Below are 26,953 nucleotides of genomic sequence, written 5' to 3'. Positions count from 1 at the left end.
GCAATCCCGGTCCCCACTCCCGTGCCCCGATGCCCTGACCTCTTCAAGAGGGGCTTCTCCACCCACAGCTGGAGCCAGTGGCCCCGTTCAGAATCCTAGGGACCAAACCCCTTCGACTGAAAGGAACAGTGGCTCTTCCAGGCCCACTCAGGCATGGACAAAGTGAGCAAAAGGGCCCTCTTTAAAAACACCCGCCCCATGTAAGCCCAGCTGGTGCTTCGTATCCCTGCATGCAGCCACACTCCCCCGGGGTCCTCTAGGAGCCTCTCTTGTAGATCACCACCCACTTCACTGTCTATTCCTGTTTCGATCCCCCCCCCCCTCTGGGGGGCACCAGCTTTGATGCACAAACATGTTCCCTGATCAACAGCCACTTCAGGGCAGGCCTCACTTGCTCCGTATCTGAGCCACCCCTCCCCACGCTCTACGTCTTTCTCCATCCAGTTGATTCATGGCTCAGATCTTCCCTTGAGCTCAAGAGGACTAGAAATTCTTTTCTAAACACGAGGAGCAGTTCACGAGCAGTTGCAGGCCCCCAAAGGCTGGGCACTCCCACCCACAGCCAGTCTACTCAATTATACCAGGGATGGCCAACCTGAGGCTCTCCAGCTGTCATTGGGACTACAACTCCCATCACCCCAAGTCATAATTTAGTGTGGCTGGGGACCATGGGCATTGTAGTTAAGCAATTACTGGAGAGCCTCAGGTGGGACACCCCTGACTTGCACCCCCAGGAAAGAGCAAGGAGCAGGCAGGAGAGACAACATTACGAGTAACCATTTATTTACCGCCCCTGTCTACAGGGGCAGGCCGGGAGAGAAGTGGAGCCGTGACTAGACTGGATGGGCAGGGGAGAGAGAGCGAGACCAAGAGATCACTCCCTTCCTGGGACTTCAGCCTTCCAAAAGCCTTACAGCTCACCCAGGGTCTGCTCTCGGGGCTGCTGAAGTTCACAGGCATTACCAAGGGCTGCCTTGACTTACGCCGAATTCTGGACCTGAACTCCTAATACTCCTGCAGGAAGAGCAGGCAGCTGGTGGCTCCACCCCTTGTGCCTTTACATGGTCTTGTCCGCCTTCTGTGACGGAGGTCGGAAGGCAATTTCCCAGAAGGAAAGGAGTGGAAGAAGCCACGGCTGCCTTTCCTCAGTCATATCGGGAGGTTTCACCAGCAGAGGCTTGTTCTAATGGGGGGTGGGGTGGGGGGGAGGTGCAGCTGCCCTTGGTTCCCAGCAGCCCCAGCACTAGTCAGGATGGGCGAGAGGGGCACAACCGGAGCTGCTAGGAACCAGAGGCAGCTGAGCCCTATCACCCCAAATCACCACTACCACCACCAGCAGCTTGTTTGAATGAGCTGCTGCTGCTGCTGCTGCTGGATTTAATAGTACAGACACAAAGGAAGAAATGTGGCTGGTTTCTAGAGGAAGGCATTAGCCATTTCTGGAGCACTGGTTTACTCTTGGCATGAATGCTCTGAAATATGACAAAGGGTGACTTTCCAGGAGCCTTGGAGACCCAGTCTGGGCACTTGTCAGGATATTCGCAAGACAGGCTCAGTGTGCCGAAATCCCAAGGAAAGCCTGTGTTGACTTGGCCCTGTCCTCCTGAGACACAGGCAGCTCCCTGACATGCTGCCCAAAGGAGCCCTCGAGGGGAGCGCAGGCGGCAGGCAGCACGCTCTCCCACACTGTCCCCACCCTTGCCTCGAAGGCTCCAACTCTCGTACCAGGCCAGGAGGAGACCAGGAGAGCCCGTCATGCTGGCAAAGCAACCATCCCAGGCCTCCTGCCAGGACAGCATCAGGTGGAATTCATCTGCAGGTGCAGCAGGTGGGTGGGAGGGATCAGCAGCTCGGCGTTGACCTGCAGAGAGGAAGGCAACGCCCGCAGTCAGAGCCCGCCTTTGTCCGGCCCGTCCGCAAGGCTCAAGGAGCAATGCTCAAGCTTCCTGCCCAGTGCAGTCTCCGACGGAAGAAGGGCGCCCAGTGTGTGTGTGGTGCTGGGGAGAGCGCTTAACCCACCCCCCATGTGGCGGCTCTAACAATGCAGAAACCCAGCCACCTGTGGGCTACCACGACATCAGGAGATAGGTTTGCTGGTCAATGGACTGAATCAAGAGGGTTGATTGATCAGGAGATAAGCACTCCCACACCCATACCCCACCCAGCCTTCCCCAGATTTCCAAGTAGCACAGAAACCGCTTGCTCGCCAGATCCTGCTCGTCTCTCCCTTGCTGACCTTTCTTCCTGGAACTGCTGCCCAGATCCCCTCTGGTACTTGGTCAAGATCCTTCCTCGAAACCCACTTTCCCCATCAAGCTTTTGGCACAATCCTATTTGCAGCCCCAGGGCCTATTGGAACGAGGCCTCAGTATGCGCCACTGAAATAAATGCCGATTCTTCCCTCTCTGCTCTTGCTACCATAGCGCCTCCCTCCCTCGTCTCTCCGGCGTCATATTTTAGATGGGAAGCTCCTCGAGGCAGGAATCTGCCCTCTTACTTGGTAAAGTCTACCGATGGTGCTAATCACCCTCCTCCTCCTCATGGAGCGAGGGGCTACAGACGACTGGCTCCCGTATGGAGCTAGGGCAGGCTCTCTCTCTTCCTCTCTCAACCCCCACCATGGGTGGAGGGCCAGCCAATAGCAGCAAACACACTTAATGTATTTCTCACGTGAGAAAGAAGCTTGGCCTAGATCCGCAGAAGTGACTGCACGGATGAGAAGTGTGTGTCAGCAAGAGGGTCCGGGTCCAGAGGGCGCGTGCTCTCGTCTGTGATGCCTGCGCAAGTCCCTCCTCAAACAAAGGCACGGCCTCATGGCACGTAGGAAGCTGCCTTAAGCCAAGGCAGACCACCAATCAGACGCTGGCACGACGCACAGTCTGATGGAGGCATCGCGCTGTGCCCTGGGGGTGCGGCAGCTCCGGCGCAAGGAAGGCCGGGCAGTGGCACGAGCAAGCAACGCTGCCGTGGTTTCCCCCATGGCTGCTCCTGTGGCTGCCCATTCTTGCCAGTGCCAAGGCTGCCTGAAGAGTCTGCAGCAGCAGCCACTAGGGATGTGCAAAAAAATTCGGGTGATTCGGGGCCGAACCGAATCACCCCCGATGTCCCCCGATATTTTTCGGGCACGAGCCGAATCACCCGAATTTCGGGCACGAAAAATTCGGGTGATTCGGTTCACGGTTGATTTTTGGTGAATTTTTGAAGTTTTAGTGACCTTGGGGCAGTTCGGGGGCATAGCATGGGATCTGGGCAAAAGGAGTGGGGTGGGGTGGTAGTGCCTAATGGGTGCAGGCTACCACCCCAATTTCAGGGGGATTGGGCCAAGGGCTGATTTTTGGTAAATTTCTGAAAATTTCATGTCTTTGGGGCAGATTGGGGCAGAAAGTGGGGCCTGGGGCAGAATAGTGGGGTGGGGTGGTAGTGCCTAATGGGTGGAGGCTACCACCCCAATTTCAGGGGGTTTGGACAAAGGGATGATTTTTTGAGAATTTTTGAAGTTTTAGTGACTTTGGGGCAGTTTGGGGGCAGAAAGTGGATCTGCCCCAAAATAGTGGGGTGGGGTGGTAGTGCCTAATGGGTGGAGGCTACCACCCCCATTTCAGGGGGATTGGGCAGAGGGCTGATTTTTTGAGAATTTTTGAAGTTTGGGTGTCTTTGGGGCAGATTGGGGGCAGAAAGTGGATCTGCCCCAAAGGAGTGGGGTGGGCTGGTAGATAGTGCCTAATGGCTGGAGGCTACCACCCATCCCCAATTTAAGAGTGATTGGGCAGAGGGGGGAATTTTGGTGAATTTATTTTTATGAGGTTTGTCTTCATAAGGTGAAGTGTGCTAAATTGATTACTTCCTCATATTATTCATAGTAAAGGAAAGTGTGAAAAAGTGAAAGTGGGGTCATGAGAGTTGTTTAATTGAAAAAAATCTCATTTGCTATGATAGAATGAGAATTCACACCTCAGAAGCATGTGCATTACCATGGAGCTCTGTATTTAGGCCTGTCCAAAGCTATTGAATTGACATGGAGGTTAGGGATAAAACCACCCCCTCTTTCCCCTAACGATGGAAGGAACACAATATTTCCCGCAGCCATGGTGTTGTGCAACTGCTTCGGCACAGTTCCCCAGCCTTTGCGCAAATAGCACTCGTGTCCAACTCTGATGGTTTAGTGTTAAAAGCCTGCAGCAGCACAGGTGGTGCGGAAACTGCCTGCAGGACACCGTGCGGTGCATGGGCCACTGGTCTTTAAGAAAGGATCAAGAAACCGCAGGCCACTTAGCTTAGCATCTGTGATGTGCAAATGGGTGGAAAAGACTGTGAAAGATAAAGTGACCCAGGCAGTGCAAGAGCAACCCTTGTCGAGGGAGTCTCAGCATGATTTCTAGAACGACCCGTTCTGCCTCATTAACCTTCTAGAGTTCCCTGAGAGTGTCTATTAAGCATGGGAACAGCGGTGACCTGGCAGATGGCACATACATGGACTTCCAAAACATTTTTGACAAAAATGGCTCTTGAGTCAACTTAGCCATAAACGTAAATCTGTTACGTTTAGACTACATGTAAATAAGGGAACTGTTATGGACTAGAAACTGGCTAAAGAAAAGGAAGCAGAGAGTGGGAATAAAGGACAATACTTAAGTGGAAGGAAGAGAGAAGTGGGGTCCCCAAAAGATCTGTCTTGGTACTGGTGCTTTTAAAACTCATTCATAAACCAGCTAGAGTTAGCACTAAACTAAGGTTGCAGATGGCATCAAATTATTCAGGGCAGTGGAACCAGAGCAAATTGTGAGGAGCTCCAGAAAGGGCACTCTACACAGAGCCACAAAATGTCAAACACAGTTCAAGGTAAATGAGAGTACAGTGAGATACACTGGGGCAAAGAATCCTAGTTTCATGTATACACTGATGATGGGGTCAGAACTGGCAGGGACAAACCAGGAAAGAGAACTTGGGATCATGGCGCATAGCTCCATGAAAACACTGACCCAGCGTGTGACAACTGTGGAAAAAGCAAACTCCACACTAGGGATAATTGAGAAAGGGACTGAAAGTAAAACTGCCAATACTGTAATGCACAAATCGATGGTGAGGCCACACTTAGTCAAGTGTGCTGACACAAACTTCTCAAACATGTAGTCACTTCTGATTATTATTATACAACCCTGGGTGGCATAAACAGATGGCAGACAAACAAACAGAGATGTTATTCTCCCTTTCCAATAACACAAAAACTCAGGATAACCCGATGGTAAAAGACACAGATAAAAGGAAACACTGCTTCACACAGCCCATCATTAATCTAGGCAACCCGCCTTGGGGCTATATTTTAACGAAAGGCGGTATAAAAATGCAAAAATAAATAAAAATAAATAAAATAAATAACTCACTGCCACAAGATGTGATGATGGTCACTATCTTAGATGGCTTTAAAAAGGGGCATAGACACATTCATAGAGGAGAAGTCCAGCAGTGATTATTAGTCTCGATGACCATAGACTACCTCCAGGTTCAGGGGCAGGATGCCCCAGCAGTACCAGCTGCCGGGATTCAAATGGAAGGAGCTGAATCCCTGCCACTGGGGCCTGCAGAAGATGGGGCACACCTTTCACCTCCTGCTGGTGGGCTTCCCAGAGGCATCTGCTTGGTCTCTGTGGGAAACAGGATGCTAGACTAGAGTCTTCCTTGGGCCTGATCCAGCAGCCAGGCTCTTTTATGTTCTTAAGGGATCGGATGGCTGAACTTGTGCTTCCCGATAGCAAGTGCCAATGAGCAGACCCAAAGGCAGAAGCAGAAGCACCTTCGAGGTGGGACTTAGTTCCTGCCCTCCGTTTTGGCTAGCAGTGGCCCTTCTCCTCCTCCCCAGATGGAAAGCTCATCTTGGGCAACTACATTCTGCCCCTTGGCCTCCACCCCTTTGCTCACCGGGGACTGGAGATACTGGTTCAACAGCATCTGGAGCTCCACGTTCTGTTGCTGCAGGTTGTCTGTTTCTGTTATCAGCTTTGCCCTCTGGGTCAGGATGTGGCTGGAGAGAAAGAATGTGAGGAGGAACCCCAAAGAAGTCTCTGGCACGCCGCATGGACAAAAGGAGCCCCCCAGTTGCTTGGGACATGCCGAGGGAGGTAGCGGACTCTGAGCAATGGAGGATTGGCTTCCTCACCAGAGCCCCTGGTTGTGCAGTGGTAAAACTGCCGCCCTGTAGCCAGAAGGTTACAAGTTCGATCCTGACCAGGGGCTCAAGGTTGACTCAGCCTTCCATCCTTCCGAGGTCGGTAAAATGAGTACCCAGAATGTTGGGGGCAATATGCTAAATCATTGTAAACCGCTTAGAGAGCTCTGGCTATAAAGTGGTATATAAATGTAAGTGCTATTGCTGTGAGTGCTCACCAGCTCCAGAAAGGTCAAAGCAGTCCCTCAAGCAAGGAGAGAGGAAGGAGCCAGCCCCAGCCAGCCAAGCCCTGGGCGTCTGCACTGCTCGACCAGAGCCGGCTGCCCAGCAAACCCCAGCAGGCTTGGACGGGCTGTCCTTGGGGTGCTCCCCAGGCAAGGAGCACCTTGGCAGTCCTGAGCAGGACTCGGCCTCCAGTCCACTGGGACCCCGTCTGCTCGACCAGGGCTCTGCCAGGCCACCAGCTCCCCACCCCCACCCCCGGGCAGAGGCCCAGGAGCCTCCTGGCGCCCCCACTCACCAGTATTTCTCCAAGCCAGTCACCAGAGCCCCCCACAGCTTCAGCTTCCCATCCGGGATGACGTGGGCCAGGGCATCCCAGTAGTCCGAGTCCTTGGAGTTGTCCCGCTCTTCGTGGGCTTTCTTCACCGTGGGGCGTTTCTCCCTGGAGGGGAAGTGGGGGAGCAACTGAGGTGGGGGCTCAGAGCTCGGGCCGGTTGTAGGCTGCCCCCCCTCGGCATCGGACCCAAGTCTCCAACCACAATGCTGGGCGGGGGGGCCCGGTTCCGCATCGGAAGGTGCCCTTTGTGTCATCCTCACCCTCTGCAGCGGCTGCCAGGCAGAAAGGCTGACTCGTGCCACTAGTGTGAACCCTGAGCTGCTGTTTCTCTGCTGCTCGAATGCAGGGCTCTGCCAAGAGCTTTGGCAGAAAGGCTTTGCACTCTGGGCCAGGAGATGAGCAATCCTCTCGACCTGAAGAGGAACCCCATTCAAACACGGGGCCTTGGGGCTCTCCTGTCACCTCAGCCACATAGTTCCCCTACCAATTTGTCCCGTGTGTACCTCGCCTGTCTCCCAAGGTGCTGCGGGTGGCATCAATGGGGCCATTCCCGTATTATCCTCCAGCAACCTCCCCCCAGACTTGCCCCTGGCCATTCGGGCGTGCTGCCAGCCAGAGCCCAATGTCCTTCGGGCCTGCTCCTCACCCTTCAGTCACATCCTGCCCCATTCTTCGGCATTCAGAACCAGACCCATCCTCCTCCTCCTCGTCACCAGCCTCACCTTGGCTCCTGGAATTCCTGCACAAATGCTTTGAGCGCCTTGAGGATATCGTTAGGGTGCATGTAGAGAGTGGAGAGGAGCACTGCTGGAGTGGCTGGCTGCCCGCCAGGGCCTCGGGCCTCCTCTTGGCTCTTGGTAGGGATCACCAGCTCCTCTTCTTCCGCTTCCTTCGGCTGCTCTGAATCTAGAGGTGCTGCTCGGGGAAGCGGCTCAGCCATTTCTTCTAACTCCTAAGAGGCAATGAAGTGCCTTAGGACCATTCTGCCTCGACCTAGAGCCACCCATGTACATGCTGCTTCACAATGAGAGGAGAGGTCCCTGCCCTGAGGGGCCGACAGCCTAGGTATCAACACAGGAGAAACCACCGAGGAACAGGAGGGAAACTGAGGCAGGCTAAGAAGGGGGAAGAAGATGCCAATGTTTCTGTTACTCAGACTTCAGCTTAGCTACAGCCGGCAATGAGGACGAAGATGTTGTTCTAAAGTCTTCATGACAAACGAAGGTTTTAAGAACAGCTTGGAAGGGAGCGAGACAGGCAGCCTTGGGCAGGTGCTCCGGGGTGCAGTTCCCAAGAAAAAGGGTCACAAGTGAAGGCAGGGCCACTGAAGGGAGCAGGAGGCCTTCAGGTGAGCGATGGTGGTGAAACAGAAGGTGGCAGGTAGGAGGGCTTGTGTGGGAGCCGGGAGTGGACAAGAAGCCAGGGCAGGGCAGCCATCCGTGGGAGAAGAGGGGAGCGCGATGTGGGCAGCAGAGGGCTGGAAGGTGGGGGACAGGCCAAGTTGAGCCAATGGGAGGCCAGGGAGGAGGAGGAGGAGGAGGAAGAGGAGGAGGAGGAGGAGGAGGAGAGTGCAGCAGTCAAGGGGAGAGACGACAAGGATGTGGACTAGAGTTTTTGCCGAGGGGGCAGAAAGGGAGGGACATGTTCTTGCTCTACAGTAAAAAAGCAGCAGCGTGACTTTGCAGCAGACCAAATATGAGGAGCAAAAGGGAAGAGAGCTGCCCAAGAAGGCAGATAGCAATACCGTCAGTGGCTAAGAAGGGGGTACCGTGAGAGGAGCACATCGGAGGAAAGAAGAGCCATTCAGCCTTGGACACATTGAGCTTGGAATGCCGGAAAGGCAGTGGTTGGGAATGTGAGCCGGGAGGGTTACGCTGCTCAGTGACGCTGGGACTGAGGGATGAAGGCCAGCGGAAAAGAGAAACCAGTGCAGAGAACAGAAAGAGGGAGATAGGTGGCCAAAGCTGAATGAAAAGCTGGTACAGCACACAGCTATTTGGCGAAGGCCAAAGGTGGAACCTTCTCTGTCAAAGGAGGAGGGGCTCACAACAGAGAATAAGAATTTCCAAGCTGGCCCACCTGTCCCAGCATCCTGTCTACTTAACAGCAGCCAACAGAGACTTATAAGTGGGGCATGATGGGAATATCCCATTTCTTCTGTTCAAAACACACGCAGCCAGAGCCCTTACCAGAGAGGAGCCCACGTGCTGAGCCTTGAAATTCATGAAAAATTCCACCATCTTATAGACATCGTCTTCATTCTCGACTGACAGAGCCTAGGGAGACGGGTAGAAAGCACACAGGTCAGCTGCGTAGTCAATGCCAACATGGATGGGGGAGCTCCTGCACTGCTTCTGGGGCACCTGGGGAGGGGAGAGCCAGAGCCCCAGACCTCCACCCTGGGGCAAGGAGGAACAACGGGGGCAGGGGGGCAGCTGACCATGGCCAAAACCGCTGTGCAGCCAGTGTGCTCAGGTCCAAGCAAAAGCTCAGTGTTCTTGGGCGGATTAAGATGCCCTTGTGTGGCAAGCGCTGGTGCTTGCCATGCTGAGGGGCAGGGCTGATGTGGAGCCCCATCAGAAAGGAAGGCAGGCTGGGCCTCTGTGGCCCTTCCCAGACCCAGAGGTAGTTTCCTTTTCCCAATCTGACCTTGCAAGGCTTGGAAGGCAAGGAGGAGCGCGTGAGCAGGCCAGGGTGTCGTCTTTGCTGCAGAACTTCAAGGAGAGGCAGTGCTACACATTTTCTTGCTAGGGAGAGGCCAAATTAGCCCCAAAGGGGGTGCTGGGCAGCAATGCCCAAGTGGCATTGTGTTTGTTTGTTTGATTGATTGATTGATTGATTGATTTGTATACCACCCTTCCAAAATGGCTCAGGGCAGTTTACAATTAAAATAAACTACTAAAACAGTAAAGAGCTATAACAAATTAAAAAACAATATAACAATTAACAATGAAAAAACATTTTTAAACAACTATTAAACAATTACAGTGATTAAAAACCCCGAAATCGGGTTTTGAATTTTAAAATAGACCAAATATTTAAAAACCCAAAATTTAGGAAGCTGAGAAAGCTTGGGTGAAAAGATGGGTTTTCAGGTGTTTTTTTAAAATTGCCAGAGATCAGGAGGATCGTATCTCAGCAGGGAGCGCATTCCACAATCTTGGGGCAGTGACCGAGAAGGCCCGTCTCTGGGTAGCCACCAAACAAGTTGGGGGTAACTGGAGACGGACCTCCTCAGATGACCTCAATGGGCGGTGGGGGCTCATAATGAAGAAGACGCTCTCTTAAATACCCAGGGCCTAAGCCATTTAGGGCTTTGTAAGTTATAACTAGCACTTTGTATTTTGTCCAGAAACCTATTGGCAGCCAGTGTAACTCCATCAGCAAAGGAGTAACATGGTCTCTCCGAGATGACCCAGAGACCAACCTGGTTGCCGTGTTCTGAACCAACGGAAGTCTCAGGACTATGTACAAAGGCAGCCCCACGTAGAGCACATTACAAAAGTCAAGTCTGGAGATCACTAACAGATGTACCACAGTTTTGAGGTCACTGATCTCGAGAAGCGTATCAGCTGGCATATCAGCCGGAGCCGACAGAAAGCACCCCTGGCCACTGCCTCAACCTGAGAAACCAGAGAGAGGTGTGGATCCAGAAGTACTCCCAGATTGCGAACCTGTTCCTTCTGGGGAAGTGTGACCCCATCTAGAACAGGGAGATCAACATAGTCTCTGGAGTTCCGATCCCGCACAATAAGTACCTCCGTCTTATCTGGATTCAGATTCAGTTTATTCTCCCTCATCTAGCCCATTACTGCTTCCAGGCAGGCATGTAGGGAGGATATGCCAACTCCTGAAAAAGTTCACATGGAGAAGTAGATCTGGGTGTCATCAGCATACTGGTAACACTCAGCTCCAAATCCCCTGATGATCTCTCCCAGCAGTTTCATGTAGATGTTTAAAAGGTATTGTTTTAATAGCATCAAGATGGGGGGGCGGGGGGCAGATGTGCCTGTCATAGGAGGTGGAGGAAGAGTCTCGTCTGCGGCTACCACTGGCTTGTCTGGTGGCAACTCGGTGGCAAGCCTCTTCAGTAGTCGCCCCGGGGCTGTGGGACGCGCTCGCTGTGGAAGTGAGAGCTGCAACATCTCTGATGGCCTTCAGAAGAGCACTCAAGACCCACCTGTTCAGCCTGGCATTTAGCTGAATTTAAAATTTGATTCCAATTTCAATTATGGTTTCAATTTATTTTAATGTGTATAGATGTTTTAAGTTAATTGTAAACAGGTATGAGACACTTGTGTTTGGTGGTCTAGAAGTGTGCCAAACAAATACATACATTGGGTTGTATGTTTGTGGAAGGAGGGCCTGTCCACAGCTGGCATAAAAGCCAGCCCAGGCGAAACGGGGGGTGAGCTTCCTTCCCAGCCTGCCTCGGCAAGAGAACTAGGACTGACCGTGAAGATGGAGTCCAGCCTCATGAGGGTGCGGTCGTGCTTTTCCAGGGGCTGGAGGAGGCCCCGCAGCTTGCTCTCAATCAGGAAACCCTGCGAGGAAGAGAGGCAAGAGGAGAAGAGGCTGAGCAGAGAGCCCCAAGCAGCTGCCGCTCCAGCCACTCGGAGGGGATGGCAGCCGCAGCCAGCCCCCGCCCCAGCGCCCCCGCCTCACCGACTCGTCACACAGGAGCTCCAGGATGTGCTTGACCGTCTGGGTGGAGATGGGCCAGCCCGCCTTGGCCTCCCGCTCAGCCTCTGCTGCGCTGGCCTCTTGACACTCCTCCCGGCACTCCTCCCGGCTGGTTTCCTCCCCTTCGGGCAGGCTGTCCTCTACAAGCAGGGAGAGCTGCTGGGACGGCGCTGCAGGAGAGAGGGAGGTCCTGAGGCCACAGCCGGGCCAAGACTCCAGGGAGCAGGGCTGCTCTGGGCCAAGGCTCCCCAGCACGCCTCGGCCCAGCTGCCTTCCGGAAGGAACTGGCAGGCCAGGCAGAGCGCGGAGGGCAAGCAAAGGGGGCCCCAATCAGTGGGGCGAATCCCACTCTGCCAGGCAAGCACTTCATCAGTATTTATTAATGAAATACTGCTGGTTCAATAGTTTTAACACTGTTTTACAATTTTAAGTTGTAATGTTTTAACTTCTTCTGTTGACATTTGTTTGGTTTTGTTGTAAACCGTCCAGAGACGCAAGTGCTGGGCGATGTAAAAAGATGTTAAATAAAAATATAAATAAAAGATCAGGCGGCCACTTCCTGCGAATCTCCGCCTCCGTGGCTGAAAGAGCAGGCCTTGAGCTTTGGTGGCTTCCCAAATCTGTTCTGTGGACAAGATCCGACACCCCTCAGGAAGGAAAAGGGGCAGGACAAAAGGCTGGAGTTCAAAGGGCGAGGTTCAAGGGCCTCCAGGCCATTCCTCACACGGAGCAGCAGCAGAACAAATCAGGCAAAATGCCCACACAGCTACCCATCTTTGCAGACTCCACTATCGTCCCAACACCCCACTTGTCATTTGGATTACCTTGAGAATTCAGCAAATCTCTGCGTAGGGTGTGGGAAGCGGCCAGTTCCTGTCACTCACTCTGGTGAATGGCGTGGAAAGGCCTCCATACCATGTCCACCCACAATGCCCACTTGACCCCCCACTCCTTCTTGTCCAACAAATCCCAATTTCCCCGGTTTTCTGAAAGCCTGAAACTGGAGGCAAAAGGCAGGAAGGAAGGAAGGAAGCAGAGCAATGGAAAGAGCCCCAATGGACAGGATGCATTCCGGTCACAGAATCCAGGCTTCCTACTGGAGAAGCTTTTGGGGCTAGTAGCGGCTGGTCCTAACGAGCCCGGCGGGGTGGGTGTGGGGGACGGTGCCGTATGAAGTGCAGCTGGCTCTGGTTTCCAGCAGCTCTGCTTACTCCTCTCTCCCCCATCCCACTCTGCCTCCGTGGTCAAGAGAGCCATGCTGCTGCGTGCAGGCTAACCATTCATCAAGCAGAGCTGCATGGGCTGGGCCCTGACAAACACGTCAGCCGACAGGTGGCGTGGCTCTCTTTCAAGTCCGAGAAAGAGGAGTAACCATAGCAGTTGGGAACCAGAGGCAGCTCTGCAGGTCCCCCGCTCCCGGCTCATTAGGACGAGCTGCCACTGCCTTGGGCAGACGCCATGCCGCCTGAGCAAAGGACTTGGAAGCAAGTCTGGCTTACCTCTGGGGGCCATCACCTCCTGGACCAGCTCAGAGGCCGATTTCATCTTCTTCTGGTGCACAATGGGCCCCACGTTGTGCAGGATCCAGGTGTCAGGCTCGGCCCAGGGCAGCCCCAGTTGCTGGGCGTGGATGACACGGTCCGCGTCCAGGGCTCTGCGGATCAGCCCCTTGGCCTCCTCCTCGTTCATCAGCCAGACTTCCAGGAAGTGCTCCGCGTCCACAATGGCAAAGTGTCTGTGTGAAGAGAGGGTGGGGCCAGGGTGGATCACAGAGACCACAAACGGCAGCCCTCCCAGGCCCAGACGCTGCTTGGGCCATCAGGACAGAATGGGGCCGAGCTGACACCCCGAAGAGGAGGGGTGACAGAGACAGCTCTGTGGCAGAGCCCAGCTTTGCATGCAGGGAGTCCCACCCCCAGCACGGCTTCTGGAAAGAATCACAGCAGCTGGCAAGGAAAGGCCTCTGCCCGAGACACCAGAGAGAAGAAGAGACAACAGCAGGCCTGACTCCGTGGGAGACGGGCTTGATAGGGCCACTCACACATCTTCTGTTGGGAAGGTGCTGAGGCTCACCTGCAGAGGACATGCTCTGCATGTAGAAGGGCTCACTGGCAGCGATAGGGGGAGAGGTCCAAGGAGCAGGGCTGCAAGAGACCCCTCGGAATGCTGGGTGCAGAACCGGGCTACGTGCACCAAAGTTCCAACTCAGGAGAAGCCAGCGCCCTATGCTCGGAATTACCCTGGACCCTTCTGTGAAACTCTGAGCCCGAACATCCTCTCAGAGATCAGTTCTCATCCAGGCAAGACCAGCACAGGCCTAGTCCCAGGCACCAGTGGGGGATCTCTGGCACACAGAGGCAAGGGAAGTTTCCTTTCCTCTGGTGACCAGAAAGCAGAGCCCATTCACTGAATCACCACAAGCAGGGCAGTAGCTAGGTCATGGGCAGTGTTCCCTGGACCAGGGACTCCCTGAGATTATTGACTAAAACTCCCATAATCCCCTGCCAAGGTCACTGCAGCTGGAGATGCTGGGAGTTGTAGTCAACAACATCTGGGAATCCCTGGTACAGGGAACACTGGTTACGGGGCTCAGATGCGACAGGAACTCCAGGCTGAAATCTCTGCTCAGTCGTGAAGCTCACAAGGTCTTGGTGCTTGGGCAAGTCTGTCCGCCTTGGCCCATCCTTCCTTACAGGGATATTCTTTCATTATAATGGACGCAGAATGTATACCCCATCTTTCTACAGCTTATTTAAGTATCTTTCTGGGGGATCAAATGTTTAACACTAAACCAGCTAGCTATTTAAGTCTAATTACCATTCCCAAATTTAAACGTGCTTTGACGCTCGCCCGTCTTAATGCGCTTCCATCTGCTGTTATGGAGGGAAGATTTAAAGGTACCCCTTTTTCTGCTCGACTTTGCCCTTGTGGGTCTGGTCAAGTGGAGACAGCTGTGCATGCCATTTTATACTGTAACTTCCATTGGAGACACCCGCTTAAGATTAGTGTCCCCTTTGTTGCAACGTTTTCCTGGGCATTTGGATGACTTCTATTTGAAGTATTTACTGTCGTCTCGATGACAACCTAATCAGCAAAATGGCAAGGTACTGTTATATCATTTGCACCATCCGCTTAGGTTTTTAATAATGTTCTGCTTTCTTTTTTCTGTGATTCCTGTTTTATGATTGTAATGGAGGGTGCTCTGCTCAGTAAGGTTTTCAGTAAGATCTATCTGGAGATCACCACAACTGCCTTAATTTTAACCTGTCAGTATTGTGTTATAATCTGTCTGTTTTATTATGTTGAGTTTTTTTGTAAGTATGTATGTTTTAACTATGTACTGGTCTATGACCGCAATAAAGGACTGACTGAATTCAAGGCAGTGGACAATAGTAGTTCAAATAGCACCATATGCAATATAATACATGAACAACATTCACGAAAGGCAACCAGGTATAGAATGGGCTGGTTCTCACGATCAAAAGTGAGGCAGCCAAGAGTCTAGAGCTGTGCAAACTACCCAAAAACTGATCACGTGGGTGGCAAAAATGTCAGGTGGAGGTCCAGCAAGTGATCATGTGCATGCAGCAATCATAGCAGGACGGCACGGGCAGCCAACCTCAGTCCAGCCTGAGATCTCTGGTCCCGGCTGTCTGCACCAGCCAACTGCGATGGCTGGTCCTTGCAATCCTGCTGGGGAAGGGTGCTCATGAGCTGCAGCTGCACCGCTGCAGCTCTTCAGGGTCAGGCCAGGGCCGCCCTCAATGGCCCCTTCCTGGCCTTAGAGGGCAAGACTGGCTGCAGGGGCAAGGGTGGACACCAGGCCAGCTTGAACCCCAGCAGCACCATCACTTGCCAGCACAGCTCTTGCCCAGCCGGCCTGCCCCAGCGCAGCCCCCACCTCATGGTTCTCTGCAAGTCCTTGTACTGCTCCACAATCCGCTTGTAGTCAGCCGTCAGCGTCACGTTCTCCTCGCGGTACTGCTTGATCTGCTTGGCCAGTTTTATCCTCAGGTTGTTGATCACATCGTGTAGCCTGGAGGAGGAAGGAGGGGGGCTTTAGTCGAGGAAGCAGACACAGACAAGCCCAGCAGACAGACAGCACCGGAAGGCAGTCAGGGCTGCACCAGGGCTCATAGCTCCAGGGGAGAGCCTGTGTGTTCGGTGTGCAGAAGGCCCCAGGTCCCATCCTGGCCTCTCCAGGGAGGGCTGGGGATCCTGAAAAGCTGCTGCCAGTCAGCGTAGGCAATACTGGCACAGATGGACCAGTGATCTGACTCAGGATAAGTCATGGGTTTTGTATGGTCATGGGTCTAAAGCCCTGAATGGCCGAGACAGTGCCATTCTTGATTGAATCTTGCATCCTCGGGGCTGCATCACAAAATATAGGCTTGTTCTCATGGCCTCCGGCAGGGTAGGAGAAGCGACCAGCCTGTGTGAAAGAGCCAGGCACGTTCGCTCCCAATTTTCGGCCATGTGCTTGCAAACATAAAGGGAGGAGGCGGGCAGAGTGATCGTGTGTGAGGCGGCAACTGGGTAGGACGAAGGCACCCTAACCAGATCCCATCCCCAGCATTTTACCGAGGTTGGAGGAAAAGCTGCCCCACCTAGTTGCTGCCTCATGCACACTCTCTCCCCGCCTCCTGCCTCAATGTTTGCAAGCACACAGCCGAAGATCAGAAGCATGCCCAGCTCTCCTCCACAGGCTGGACGCTTCTCCTGCCCCACCGGTGGTGATGTGAACAAGCTATATGCATTTCTTATACAGAAAACACTTCCACGCTGAAACCCTACAAAACCTGCATGTGGAGTGCAACACACTGCACCAGTTGGGACATGGACACAGACACACACACACAGAAACTATCGTTAATTCCAGCTTCTCAGCACACCATGGCCACATCCCAGCACAGAACTGCCCCCACCCCATACCATCCCCATTCCAGGCAAAAAGCAGTGACTCCAGGAGAGAGCCCCGCCCTGCTTCTTTACCGATTGAGCTTCCGCTTTTGTTGGGACTTGATGATGGTGTTCTCCTCATCTCTCTTTTTCAGCACCTGGAAGTTGTACTCTAGCTTCTCCTGGTTCAGCTGGTAGGTGGCTTTCATTTGCTGGAGTTGTTGCTCCAGGATCTGGCACCCAAAGGAAGAAGGGATCAGCTGAGATCGTGGCACACTTTCCAAATGAGACTGGCCACCAATTTTACATTTACTCAGCCTGGTCTCAGCAAGAGTGTCTGTATTTCAGGGTGGAGGTCTTGTCTGGATCACATGTGGACAAAGTAGTCACTGCCTATGCACAGAACAAGTCAAGACAGTTGCCCCCAAACACATACACAGACAATCCTCACCACCCTCATCAGAGATCAGTAGGCTAGTCTGGGACTGGAAGGAATGGGTGGAAGGGGTGGAGAAGAATTAGCCGGAATCAGAATAATAGAAATGATTAGCTATAAATCCAGCTAATTCTTCTCCACCCCTTTCACCTATTCCTTCCAGTCCCAGACTGGCCTACTGATCTCAAAAATCCTACTGATCTCAAAAATCCTAGCCTACTGAACAAAAATCCTCAAGACCTGAGGCAAAGTCAGAAGCTCAGAATCCCATTCCTACTGTGCAGTGAAGCAACTGGGCTTTTAAGGGATTCCTCCTGTGCCAAAAAAGCTAGGAAGGGATCCCCAAATCCCATGGAATAGGGCAAGTGAGTCCCCCAGATGTTAGGGGCCTTAATCTGTACCTTAACAGTGAGTCCCCAGATGGTGTTGTACTACAAACACCATCATCCCCAGGCAAAGGCAGCCGTGCCTAAGGGTGATGGGAGTTGTCATCCTTGGGAACCCCTGGGATAGGAGAACCAGGAAGTGATGCTGGCTACTAGCCTTCTAGTCCAATACACTCACAGTCCCTGCAGCCTGACCATTCCGCCCTGTGAAGGAACCACTGTGCTGCCAACTTCTCAGAGCTCTTCTCTGCCCATTGAACTAAAGAGCCTTCATGGAGGACTCTCTGCCGAAGAGACACCAGCCTCTTCCCCCTCATTCTCCAGGGCAGGAGCCCCTGGCACACCTCCATGCTTGTCCTGGGGGGCACCTGCCCCTCCCTACCTGCACATCATGCTCCAGCTTGATCTTGATGACATTGTAGTCCTCGGCATCCTGGATCCGCAGCTGGTTCAGCTCGCGCTCGTACTCCTCCACCTTCTTTAGGCGAGCCATCATGAAGTCCAGCTAGGGCAAGAGCAGGAGGCATGTGACAGGCAGGGGGAGCAAGGGGTGGCTGCTGGGCCTGCCCCCTCCCAGGAGCTCTGAGCTCCCCAAACTAAGGAAGGAGCGGGAGCAGAGTTTGGGGTAGTAGTCCGAATTGCACACTTCCGTGCGCACACACACACACTCTGCAAAAAAGGAAGCAAAAGGCACACGCGATCAATGATGTAGGTCAAAGTGCTTCCAGCTGATTTGGCCACAGTAACATTCTACTTCCCCGGCACGAGGTTTGGAAGCAGCTCCTCAAACCCGGTGATGCCTATCAGCAAAGATGCAGGGAAAGAGAACAGACCTACCATGTGAGAAATCTTCTCCTGGGGGAGGGGACCTTGCTGCCCTGCTGCCCCTTACCTCTTGCTTGTTGAGGAGCTGCATGCCTTGCTCCCATTTCTTCTTGTTGCTTGTCAGTAGCTCACGGCGCTCTAATTCAAAGGCTTTCTGCAAAAGAAGTTGGACTTGTGAAGCTCCCATCCCCAACAGGGAAGGAAAGTTAGCCAGGACTCAGCAGAGCTCAGCCTCAACATGTATCTGCAGTGCCAAGACCTGGCCCTGGAGCAGGAGACCTCTGAGCACAGAGGGAATTCATTTCCCCTTCAATGGTGGAGGCAATCCAGGAGTGGGGTGGTTCCTCGATCTAGGGGCAGGGCTATTTTATGCCTGGTCCACTTCAGGGGCATGGACTTCCCCAGTTCCAGTCCTGCCAACTGCAAGGCCTTTCAGGGAGATTCTGTTCTAGGAATGTTTTATGTTGTCAAGCTAACCACTAGGGTCAACATTTTTTTACCTGACAGTTTATCTGATGAGGGAATCTTCTGCCACATGCCTGCTAACGTTATTGTATAAACCTGGGGTTCTCAAACTTGGGTCCCCAAATGTTAGAATACAACTCCCATCTTCCCCAGCCACAACCGCCAAAGGCCATTGTGGCTGCAGGTGATGGGAGTTGTAGTATAATGACATCTGGAGACCCAAGTTTGAGAACCTCCAGCATGGGACGGGGGCAAGCGCCAGTACCTCGATCTGCAAGAGTTCTCGGCGGTAGTTCTTGATGAGGTTCCGGATCTGCTCCTCCATTCGCTCCAACAGCAGATTAACGTCGTCCGCCTGCTTCCGGAGATCCTTCACATACTGGTCATCTTTGCTCTTTAGCTCCTGCAAGGTAAAGATAGACATGGGAGCCCAATTCACACATCAAGTTTAGGCACAATTTCGCCATGTCAACTTCACACTATGAAGAGCTGTTTGAATTTGCCCTGATCTATTGAGAGCTGGTGCCTGCTGTGGCAGAGCAGAGCTTCATTTTCAAAGTTTGAAAACAGCACCCAACACACAAAAGCACATTCAAACAATATATTTACAATGTGAAATGGAACAGCCCAGGTCCTGCTCAACTTAGGGAGCATCTTCTCCCATACTTGCCACCACAAACTATTGGTGGTTCTGCTTTTTTTCTAAGCAGAGTTATTAGTAGTGTCTGATAACTCCCACAAAGGACATTGTAGAACTGGGAAAGGTGCAGAAGAGGGCAACCAAGACTGATCATGGGCCTAGAGCACCTTTCTTATGAGGCAAGACTACAACACCGGGGCTATTTAGTTTAGAAAAAAAAGACGACTGCAGGGAGACATGATAGAGGTCTATAAAATCATGCATGGAGTGGAGAAAGTGGATAGAGAGAAATTCTTCTCCCTCTCCCATAACACTAGAACCAGGGGTCATCCCATGAAATTGATTGCCAGGAAATCTCGGACCAACAAACGGAAGTACTTTTTCACACAACGCATAATCAACTTGTGGAATTGTCTGCCACAAGATGTGGTGACAGCCAACAACCGGGATGGCTTGAAGAGGGATTTGGATAACTTGATGGAGGAGAAGTCTATCATCGGCTACTAGTCAGAGGGCTACAGGCCACTTCCAGCCTCAAAAGCAGGATGCCTCTGAGTACCAGTTGCAGGGGAGTAACAGCAGGAAAGAGGGCATGCCCTCAACTCCTGCCTGTAGGCTTCCAGCAGCATCTGGTGGGCAACTGTGTGAAACAGGATGCTGGACTAGATGGGCCTTGGGCCTGATTCAGCAGGGCTGTTCTTATGTTCTTAAAAGGGATACCAAGGAGCTGAGAGCCTCTCCAATTTTATTCTCAAAATAGCACTGCAAGGTAGACTAGTCTTAGCAAGAGGGTAGCTGACTCCTAGTCACACAATGAGCTTCATAATTGAGCAGGGATTTGAACACAAGTTTTCCCCATCTAAATCCAAAGCATTAGCCATCAGTTCACACTTGTTCCCCAGAGCATTTGGAGAAGAGCCTTTCTGAGTATGGAGTAAATATTCAAAAAACACCCTTCAGAGCAGCCTGCTCAACTTACAACTATGATGGATATTTATATACCACTTTTCAACAGAAGTTCCCAAAGCGGTTTACATAGATAGACAGATAGAATGGTTCCCTGTCCCCAAAGGGCTCACAATTACACCAGCAACAGCCACTGGAGGGATGCTGTGCTGGGGATGGATAGGGTCAGTTGTTCTCCCCCTGCTAAATAAAGAGAATCATCACTTTTAAAAGGCCCCTCTTTGCTGAGTTAGTGGTTAGCTCACTTACACCTCTGTCATAAGTTTAAACCATTTTTTGCCTCTTAGGTGTTTTTAGGACTTGGCTAATCATGGCAGCTGATTGCATTTTATTGCTCTTTTTGTATGTATATTGTTTAAAATGTCATATTCAATCATGTCATCTACTGAGCTTAATTATAGCTTTTTGATGTGTTTTTAACCTTTTGTTTCTGAATGATCATCTATGGCTGAAATGTACTAAATAAATAAATGTGGCAGTCTGATCATGTTTTTGTTTGTTTGTTTGTAAAGGTGCATGTGTCACAATCAGCATAAGTACGCCAACATTGCAAATTGGGAAAGGACTCTGAAAACAGACATACTTTTTCCTGAACATTCAGAACTTGTAAATTCTGAGTAGATTGCAAATGGATTACTAACAAGAGTTGTTTGGTTTTAACCCCTCACCTCCACCCCATCTCCCCTTCTCAGCCTGATCATTACAGCTGTGTCCATGCCAGCAGTCTTCACGAACACTCCAGGTGCTGAGCGAAAGGAGAGCCCTGTCCTCAGCAACACCCATTGTGAACAGCCAACAACGCACAGCTCTGGCCCCTACCTGCTGCAGTTCGCTGATGAGCTTGTTCTTCTCCTCGATGAGCACGGCGCAGTGCTGCTGCTGCAGGTTGAGTACTTCCCAGAGGTCCTGCGGGACAATCTTCTCCTTGGCTGAGGCCCACTTGGAGGTGATCTCATCAAACTTGTCCTGGTTGGCCTTGGCTTCATTCTCCAGCTTCTCAACCCTGCAAGCAGCCAGAGCAAGAGAGTTCCCTCAAGGGGAGCTTGTGGGGAAGCTTTCTCCGTTCTTATGTGGAGCTTAAAAATCCATAAAACTGTTGGGGACTGCTGTGGATCATGGCAGACCCTCTGCCCGCTCTCTTCCTTGGCTTCCCCTTCGGCTCAAACATCAAGTTTGCACCCTGGGCATTTCTAGATGGAGGGTTTTCTGAGCATCAGTGGTATGTATATGCCTGACATCCTGCCTGATAGTTCAATTGACAGACTGGGCACCTGTAAAATCAGTATGAGTGGCACAGCCCCCAAACAGGTGTGGCACACACACAGCTCATAGGAAACTGCTCCCTTGGTCTTGTGCTGCATCTCCATCATATGCTGTGTGCACAGTGCAATCCCACACATTGGAACCTCGTGATATCAAGCCTGCAGAACATTCAGCCAATACAGGAATAAAGTGAACATCCCAACATGTGATGCTCTAGCACATCTTGATTAACAAGGATTTGCTCCCTCTGGCACTGTGTTATTAACAAGGAAACACTGTAGCTGAGTGGCACATGCTTTGAGTGGAATAAGCCTACAGCACATGCTTTGCAAACCACCTTAAGTGACGCAGTGGGGAAATGCTTGACTAACAAGCAGAAGGTTGCCAGTTCGAATGCCTGCTGGTACTATATCGGGCAGAAGCGATATAGGAAGATGCTGAAAGGCATCATCTTATACAGCGTGGGAGGAGGCAATGGTCAACCCCTCTTGTGTTCTACCAAAGAAAACCACAGGGCTCTGTGGGCTCCAGGGGTCTAAATCAACTTGATGGCACACTTTACCTTTACTTGCTTTGCATACAAAAAAAATCCCAGGTTCAATCCCCAGCTTCTCTAGTTTAAAAAGAATCTCAAATAGCAGAGCTGGGGGAATACCTTAGAGAGCCACTGCCAGTTAGAATAGACCAGACTTGGCTTATGGGCCTATCATAAATATTTTGCGAGCTAACTGTGCAGCCTTTCAAATGTCACAAATGATTAAGGAATGACTGGTTCTTGCAAATGTATACAAATGGTAAATAAGCCTTCAGAAGAGCCTTAAAGACCTATCTTTTTAGCCTGGCTTTTAATAATATTTTATTATCATTATTTGTATTGTTTTATTATGTGTTTTTTATTTTAATGTAAACCGCTCTGAGTCACTTTAGGAAGGGCAGTATACAAATTGAATAAACAAACAAACAAATAGCATAACTTACTAAACGGCGGTTTCTAATGTTTACATACTATGCATTCTCTGACCTGCAGTTCACCCAAGTGTATGACAATTGTGAGCGGACATCACTGCTTTCCCTCCTTGCTCAAAGTGGAGCTCCCACACTTTGGTCAAGAAAGCCCCTGGCAGGGCCAAGTTTCACTCTGACTTTGTGCAGCACAATTCTTCACATACCCTGTGGTTCTAATGGATGCTCCGCCTCCTCGCTTACCTCTGCCGATTCAGCTCCTCTTCCTCTGACCTCCTGTGAGTCTCCCGAGCATCAGCTGCCACCTGGATGTTTGTCACTAGCTGCGTCCCATCAATCAGCAGCTTGGCCAGCCTCTAAAGAGACAAGAAGGGTGCCAGAAAGAGATTAAAGCCTCCCGTCTTCCTAAGGCAACAGAAATGCAACATCATTAAGATGATGTATTTTGCTGAGCTAACTGTGCAGCCTTTCAAATATCACTGAAGGATAAGAAACGACTGGTTCTTGCTAATTTATAAAATGATAGATAAACTAAAATATCTATATACTATATTCATATTTATAATTATATTCATATTTAAGCAGGGTCTGAAATCCTGGGGCCCTGCCCGGGGCTCCTGTTTTTAGCTGCAACTTCTTCCAAATCTGTGGCAAATGGCTGGGCAAATGGGTCGACACCATTTCCTCCCTTTGAATTTGAAATTCTGAGCCAGGGAAGAGCAGGGCTGTAAAGATGTGCTTGCTAAGATCAGCAGCCAGTGGGGTGCCAAAGTATGTTAACTGCCCAGGGACGGAAAGGGATGCAGTCCTGGTACTTTCCCCCTTCCAGGGTCTCAGCAGGGACACCGAGCCCTTGGCTTTCAACATCAGAAATAACTGTGCTGATCTTGCTATTCAAACCATTTATTAGCATTCTTCCTGTCTTAGGAACATAAGAAGCTGCCTTCCACCGAGTCAGACCCTTGTGGCCCCATCCCCTAAGGGGAATATCCTGCAATGCTCACACATGTAGTCTCCCATTCAAATGCAAACCAGGGCAGACCCTGCTTAGCAAAGCAGACAATTCATGTTCCACAAGGCCAGCTCCCCTCCCCATCACTTGATGCTTTGCAGCTCAATTGATCAACCACCTCCCCTGAAAAGTCTTGAGTTTCAGATGAGGTGAGCTTATAGAGAAGCTCTGCCTGCGGTGTTTGATCCGTGGTGACCATTTCACACACATTAAATCATCGCTCAGTCTTGCACAGTCATCCAGTGGTGAGCTGAAGCAGGAACTCAACACCCAGGCATAATACAGTGCCAGCCCAATAGGGCAGAATGAACTGAAAGTGCTGATTCCCTGTGGATCCCTTGCTTCATCCTAACCTGTCTGCTCTCCTCTATCTGTTTGTGACTCCTGCTCTTTTCCTCCTCCACCAACTTCTTGGCATCTGGGTCTTCTCCAAGGGCCTCCCTGGGGAGGGGAAACAAGCAAAAGCACATCCTGAGTACATCCATTCCACGTCACACTGGAAGTATATAAAGGGATTCCCCAAAGGAACAGCCCTTGAACGCTCAAGTGGCATCCTTTGGAAGTTGTACTCCGACTCTCCAAAAGCACTGGCTCCATGACCCCAAACCTGGCCCACCAAGATGTATGGCAGCCGCCTCTGTAACTCTGATCTTATCCCATCCAAGGACAGAACTTAAGAGGTCAGCTCCCTGATTCTCTAGGGCAGGGATTCCCAGCCTGTGGTCCTCAGATGTTGGTGGACTACAACAACCATTAGAACATAAGAACATTAAGAACAGCCCTGCTGGATCAGGCCCAAGGCCCATCTAGTCCAGCATCCTGTTTCTCACAGTGGCCCACCAGATGCCGCTGGAAGCCACAGGCAGGAGTTGAGGGCGTGCCCTGCCATTACTCCCCTGCAACTGGTTCTCAGAGCCATCCTGCCTTTTGAGACTGGAGGTGGCCCACAGCCCTCCGACTAGTAGCCATTGATGGACCTCTCCTCCATGAAGTTATCCAAACCCCTCTTAAAGCCATCCAGGTTGTTGGCTGTCACTACATCCTGTGGCAGAGAGTTCCACAAGTGGATCACGCGTTGTGTGAAAAAGTACTTCCGTTTGTTGGTCCTACACATCCTGGCAATCAATTTCATGGAGTGACCCCTGGTTCTAGTGTTGTGTGAGAGGGAAAAGAATTTCTCTCTCTCCAAATTCTCCAAACCATGCATGATTTTATAGACCTCTATCAGGTCTCCCTGCAGTCGTCTTTTTTCTAAACTAAAAAGCCCCAGGTGTTGTAGTCTTGCCTCAAAAGAAAGGTGCTCTAGGCCCCTGATCATCTTGGTTGCCCTCTTCTGTACCTTTTCCACTTCAACAATTTCCTTTTTAAGATGTGGTAACCAGAATTGTAAGCAGTACTCCAAGTGTGGTCGCACCATAGTTTTGTATAAGGGCATTATAATGTTAGCCGTTTTATTTTCAATCCCCTTTCTAATGATCCCTAGCCTGGAATTGGCCTTTTTCACAGCTGCCGCACATTGAGTCGACACTTTCAACGAGCTGTCCACCACGACCCCAAGATCCCTCTCCTGGTCCGTCACCGACAGCTCGGATCCCATCAGCATATACTTGAAGTTGGGGTTTTTCGTCCCAATGTGCATCACTTTACACTTGCTAACATTGAACCGCATTTGCCATTTTGTCTCCCACTCCCCCAGTTTGGAGAGATCCTTTTGGAGCTGCTCACAATCCGTTTTGGATTTCACTACCCGGAAGAGTTTGGTATCATCTGCAAATTTGGCCACCTCGCTGCTTACCCCTGCTCCTAGATCATTTATGAATAAATTAAAAAGCACCGGTTGCAGTACAGATCCCTGGGTGACCCCACTTCTTACTTCCCTCCATTGTGAAAACTGGTTATTGTGGCTGTGGATGATGGGAGTTATAGTCCAACAGGGGGATTCTGACTGGCTCCTTGTCTGGTGGCTATAGGTCAGCTCCAGCCTCAGAGGCAAGATACCTCTAAATACCAGTTGCAGAGGAACAACAGCAGGAGAGAGGGCTTACCCTCAGCTCTTGCCGGTGGGCTCCCCAGAGGCTTCTGGTGGGCCACTGTGGGAAACAGGATGCTGGACTAGATGGGCCGCCTTGGGCCTGATCCAGCAGGGCTGTTCTTACATCTGGGGACCCAAGACTGGAAACCCCTGCTCTAGCAAGAGCTAGCCTTACTCAAGAGATTTGTTATTAGACAGGTTGTTTGTGGGGGAGATCTGGGGGGGAGGGGCAGCCTGGGTCAGAACCTGTCTGTGTGTACAATGGGGGGGGCATTTTCCAAACTGGTGTCTTTGATGGGGTCCTCCAGAGGTGGCATGGTGGATGGGGGACTCTCCTGTGGGTCTGCGCTTGGAAGGATATATGCTTATATACTCAAGTACTGATATACTTGAAGAAGGGTCTGAGAAGTGGGGGGAGAGGAGGGAGGGGCTGGGACGGGGATGCCCTTGTGACTAGGGGAGGAGTGGGCAGCAACTGAGTTTATTCTACACTTTTCTCCCAACTGAACAAAGAGAAGAACGTAAGAGTGACTGAGACCATGCAAGAGAGACCTCTTGGTTGCTGTGCCACGGTTGGCATCGCATTCAGGGAGCTGAAGAGCAGCGCTTCTCGCGGGTCAAGCTGTCGGTCCCAACCACCTACTACCACCAGTACTTTTAATTCACTCCCAATTAACTGGCCGAATCCATTATAGAATCTATCACCATTTTAAAATGGTTTAAACATGTGTTTCTTTAAAACTCTGTCTTGAATCTGTTTTACTGCAAAGCGCCCAGAGATGCCAGGTCGACAAATATGCTAAATAAACAGGCAAAAGCAATAAAATAAAGGAGTATAAAGTCATGAATATCAAAAGAGAAGAAGAGCAGACTTATTTCTCTCTCCCTCTCTCTTTCATCCCCCCCCCATCTATTCCTTGTCCAACCCCACATATTCCCAACAGTAGGGGCGGGGGGGCAGTGGGGCGGGGCGACGCCTGGGCCTGACTGAACTTGCGGGGAGGGGAGGTTTCTTCACCTCGGGCCCCCAGATGTATTTGACTACAACTCCCATCATCCCCAGACACAGGGGAGTTTGCGGCGGGGGGTGATGGGAGTTGTAGTCCCACGCCATCTGGGGGCCGGGGCGAAGTGGGGGGGGGGGGTCGGCGGCTGCAGACCTGCGCTTGGCCTCCAGCCGGGCGGCGATGCGGAGACGGCGGGCAGCGATGCGTTCCTGAGGGTCATCCGAGTTCAGGTTGGGGACCCTGATGCGCTGCTGGGCTCCTCCGCCCCCGGACGCTCCGAGGACGCCACCCGCCTCCGCCTCCGGGTCGGCCTCGCCGGCTTCGGGCTGCTCCGCCGCGGCTGTGGCGGACGAGGCCATGGCGATGGCGGCGGCGGCGGCGCAAGCCTCCGTTCCCGTGGCAACCGCGTCGCTAGGGGACCGGGACCGGAGGAGGAACCCGCCACGCCCACCTCCTTCTGCGCATGCCCACCGAGCCCGTTGCCGCGGCAACAGCGTCGCCGCGGACGCGAGGCGGTGCCCCGCCCCGTTTCTGTGCCGGGGAGCCGCTTCCTTCTGCACATGCTCACGGCATCCCTTTGCCCACCACTTAGAGATGGGAGTTTCGAGCTCCCTCCCTGCTCTCGTTAGCCCTCCCAGTAGAGGGTTTAACTGG

The 26,953-nt window shown here is 51.9% G+C and overlaps 1 protein-coding gene across 1 annotated transcript; it reads right to left on the bottom strand.

The window, feature by feature from the left end:
- Positions 1–766: 766 nt before the first annotated feature.
- On the bottom strand, positions 767–26,755 carry DRC1 (dynein regulatory complex subunit 1). Its single transcript, XM_053249972.1, has 17 exons — positions 26,453–26,755; positions 23,614–23,701; positions 22,492–22,604; positions 20,842–21,025; positions 18,682–18,819; positions 18,019–18,105; positions 17,509–17,631; positions 16,398–16,537; positions 15,307–15,441; positions 12,905–13,140; positions 11,388–11,575; positions 11,177–11,266; positions 8,912–8,998; positions 7,445–7,674; positions 6,684–6,827; positions 5,917–6,019; positions 767–1,861 (listed from the first exon to the last, which is right to left on the bottom strand). Exons 1-17 carry the CDS (start codon positions 26,656–26,658, stop codon positions 1,799–1,801), a joined length of 2,355 nt encoding a protein of 784 aa, XP_053105947.1. The 5' UTR covers positions 26,659–26,755; the 3' UTR covers positions 767–1,798.
- Between the last annotated feature and the right edge of the window lie 198 nt (positions 26,756–26,953).

This window comes from Hemicordylus capensis, chromosome 1 (genome assembly GCF_027244095.1).
Source record: "Hemicordylus capensis ecotype Gifberg chromosome 1, rHemCap1.1.pri, whole genome shotgun sequence".
NCBI classification, from domain to species: Eukaryota; Metazoa; Chordata; class Lepidosauria; order Squamata; family Cordylidae; genus Hemicordylus; species Hemicordylus capensis.
The sequence above is the reverse complement of the archived record's forward strand: the minus strand, read 5'-3'. Positions and strand labels throughout refer to the sequence as shown.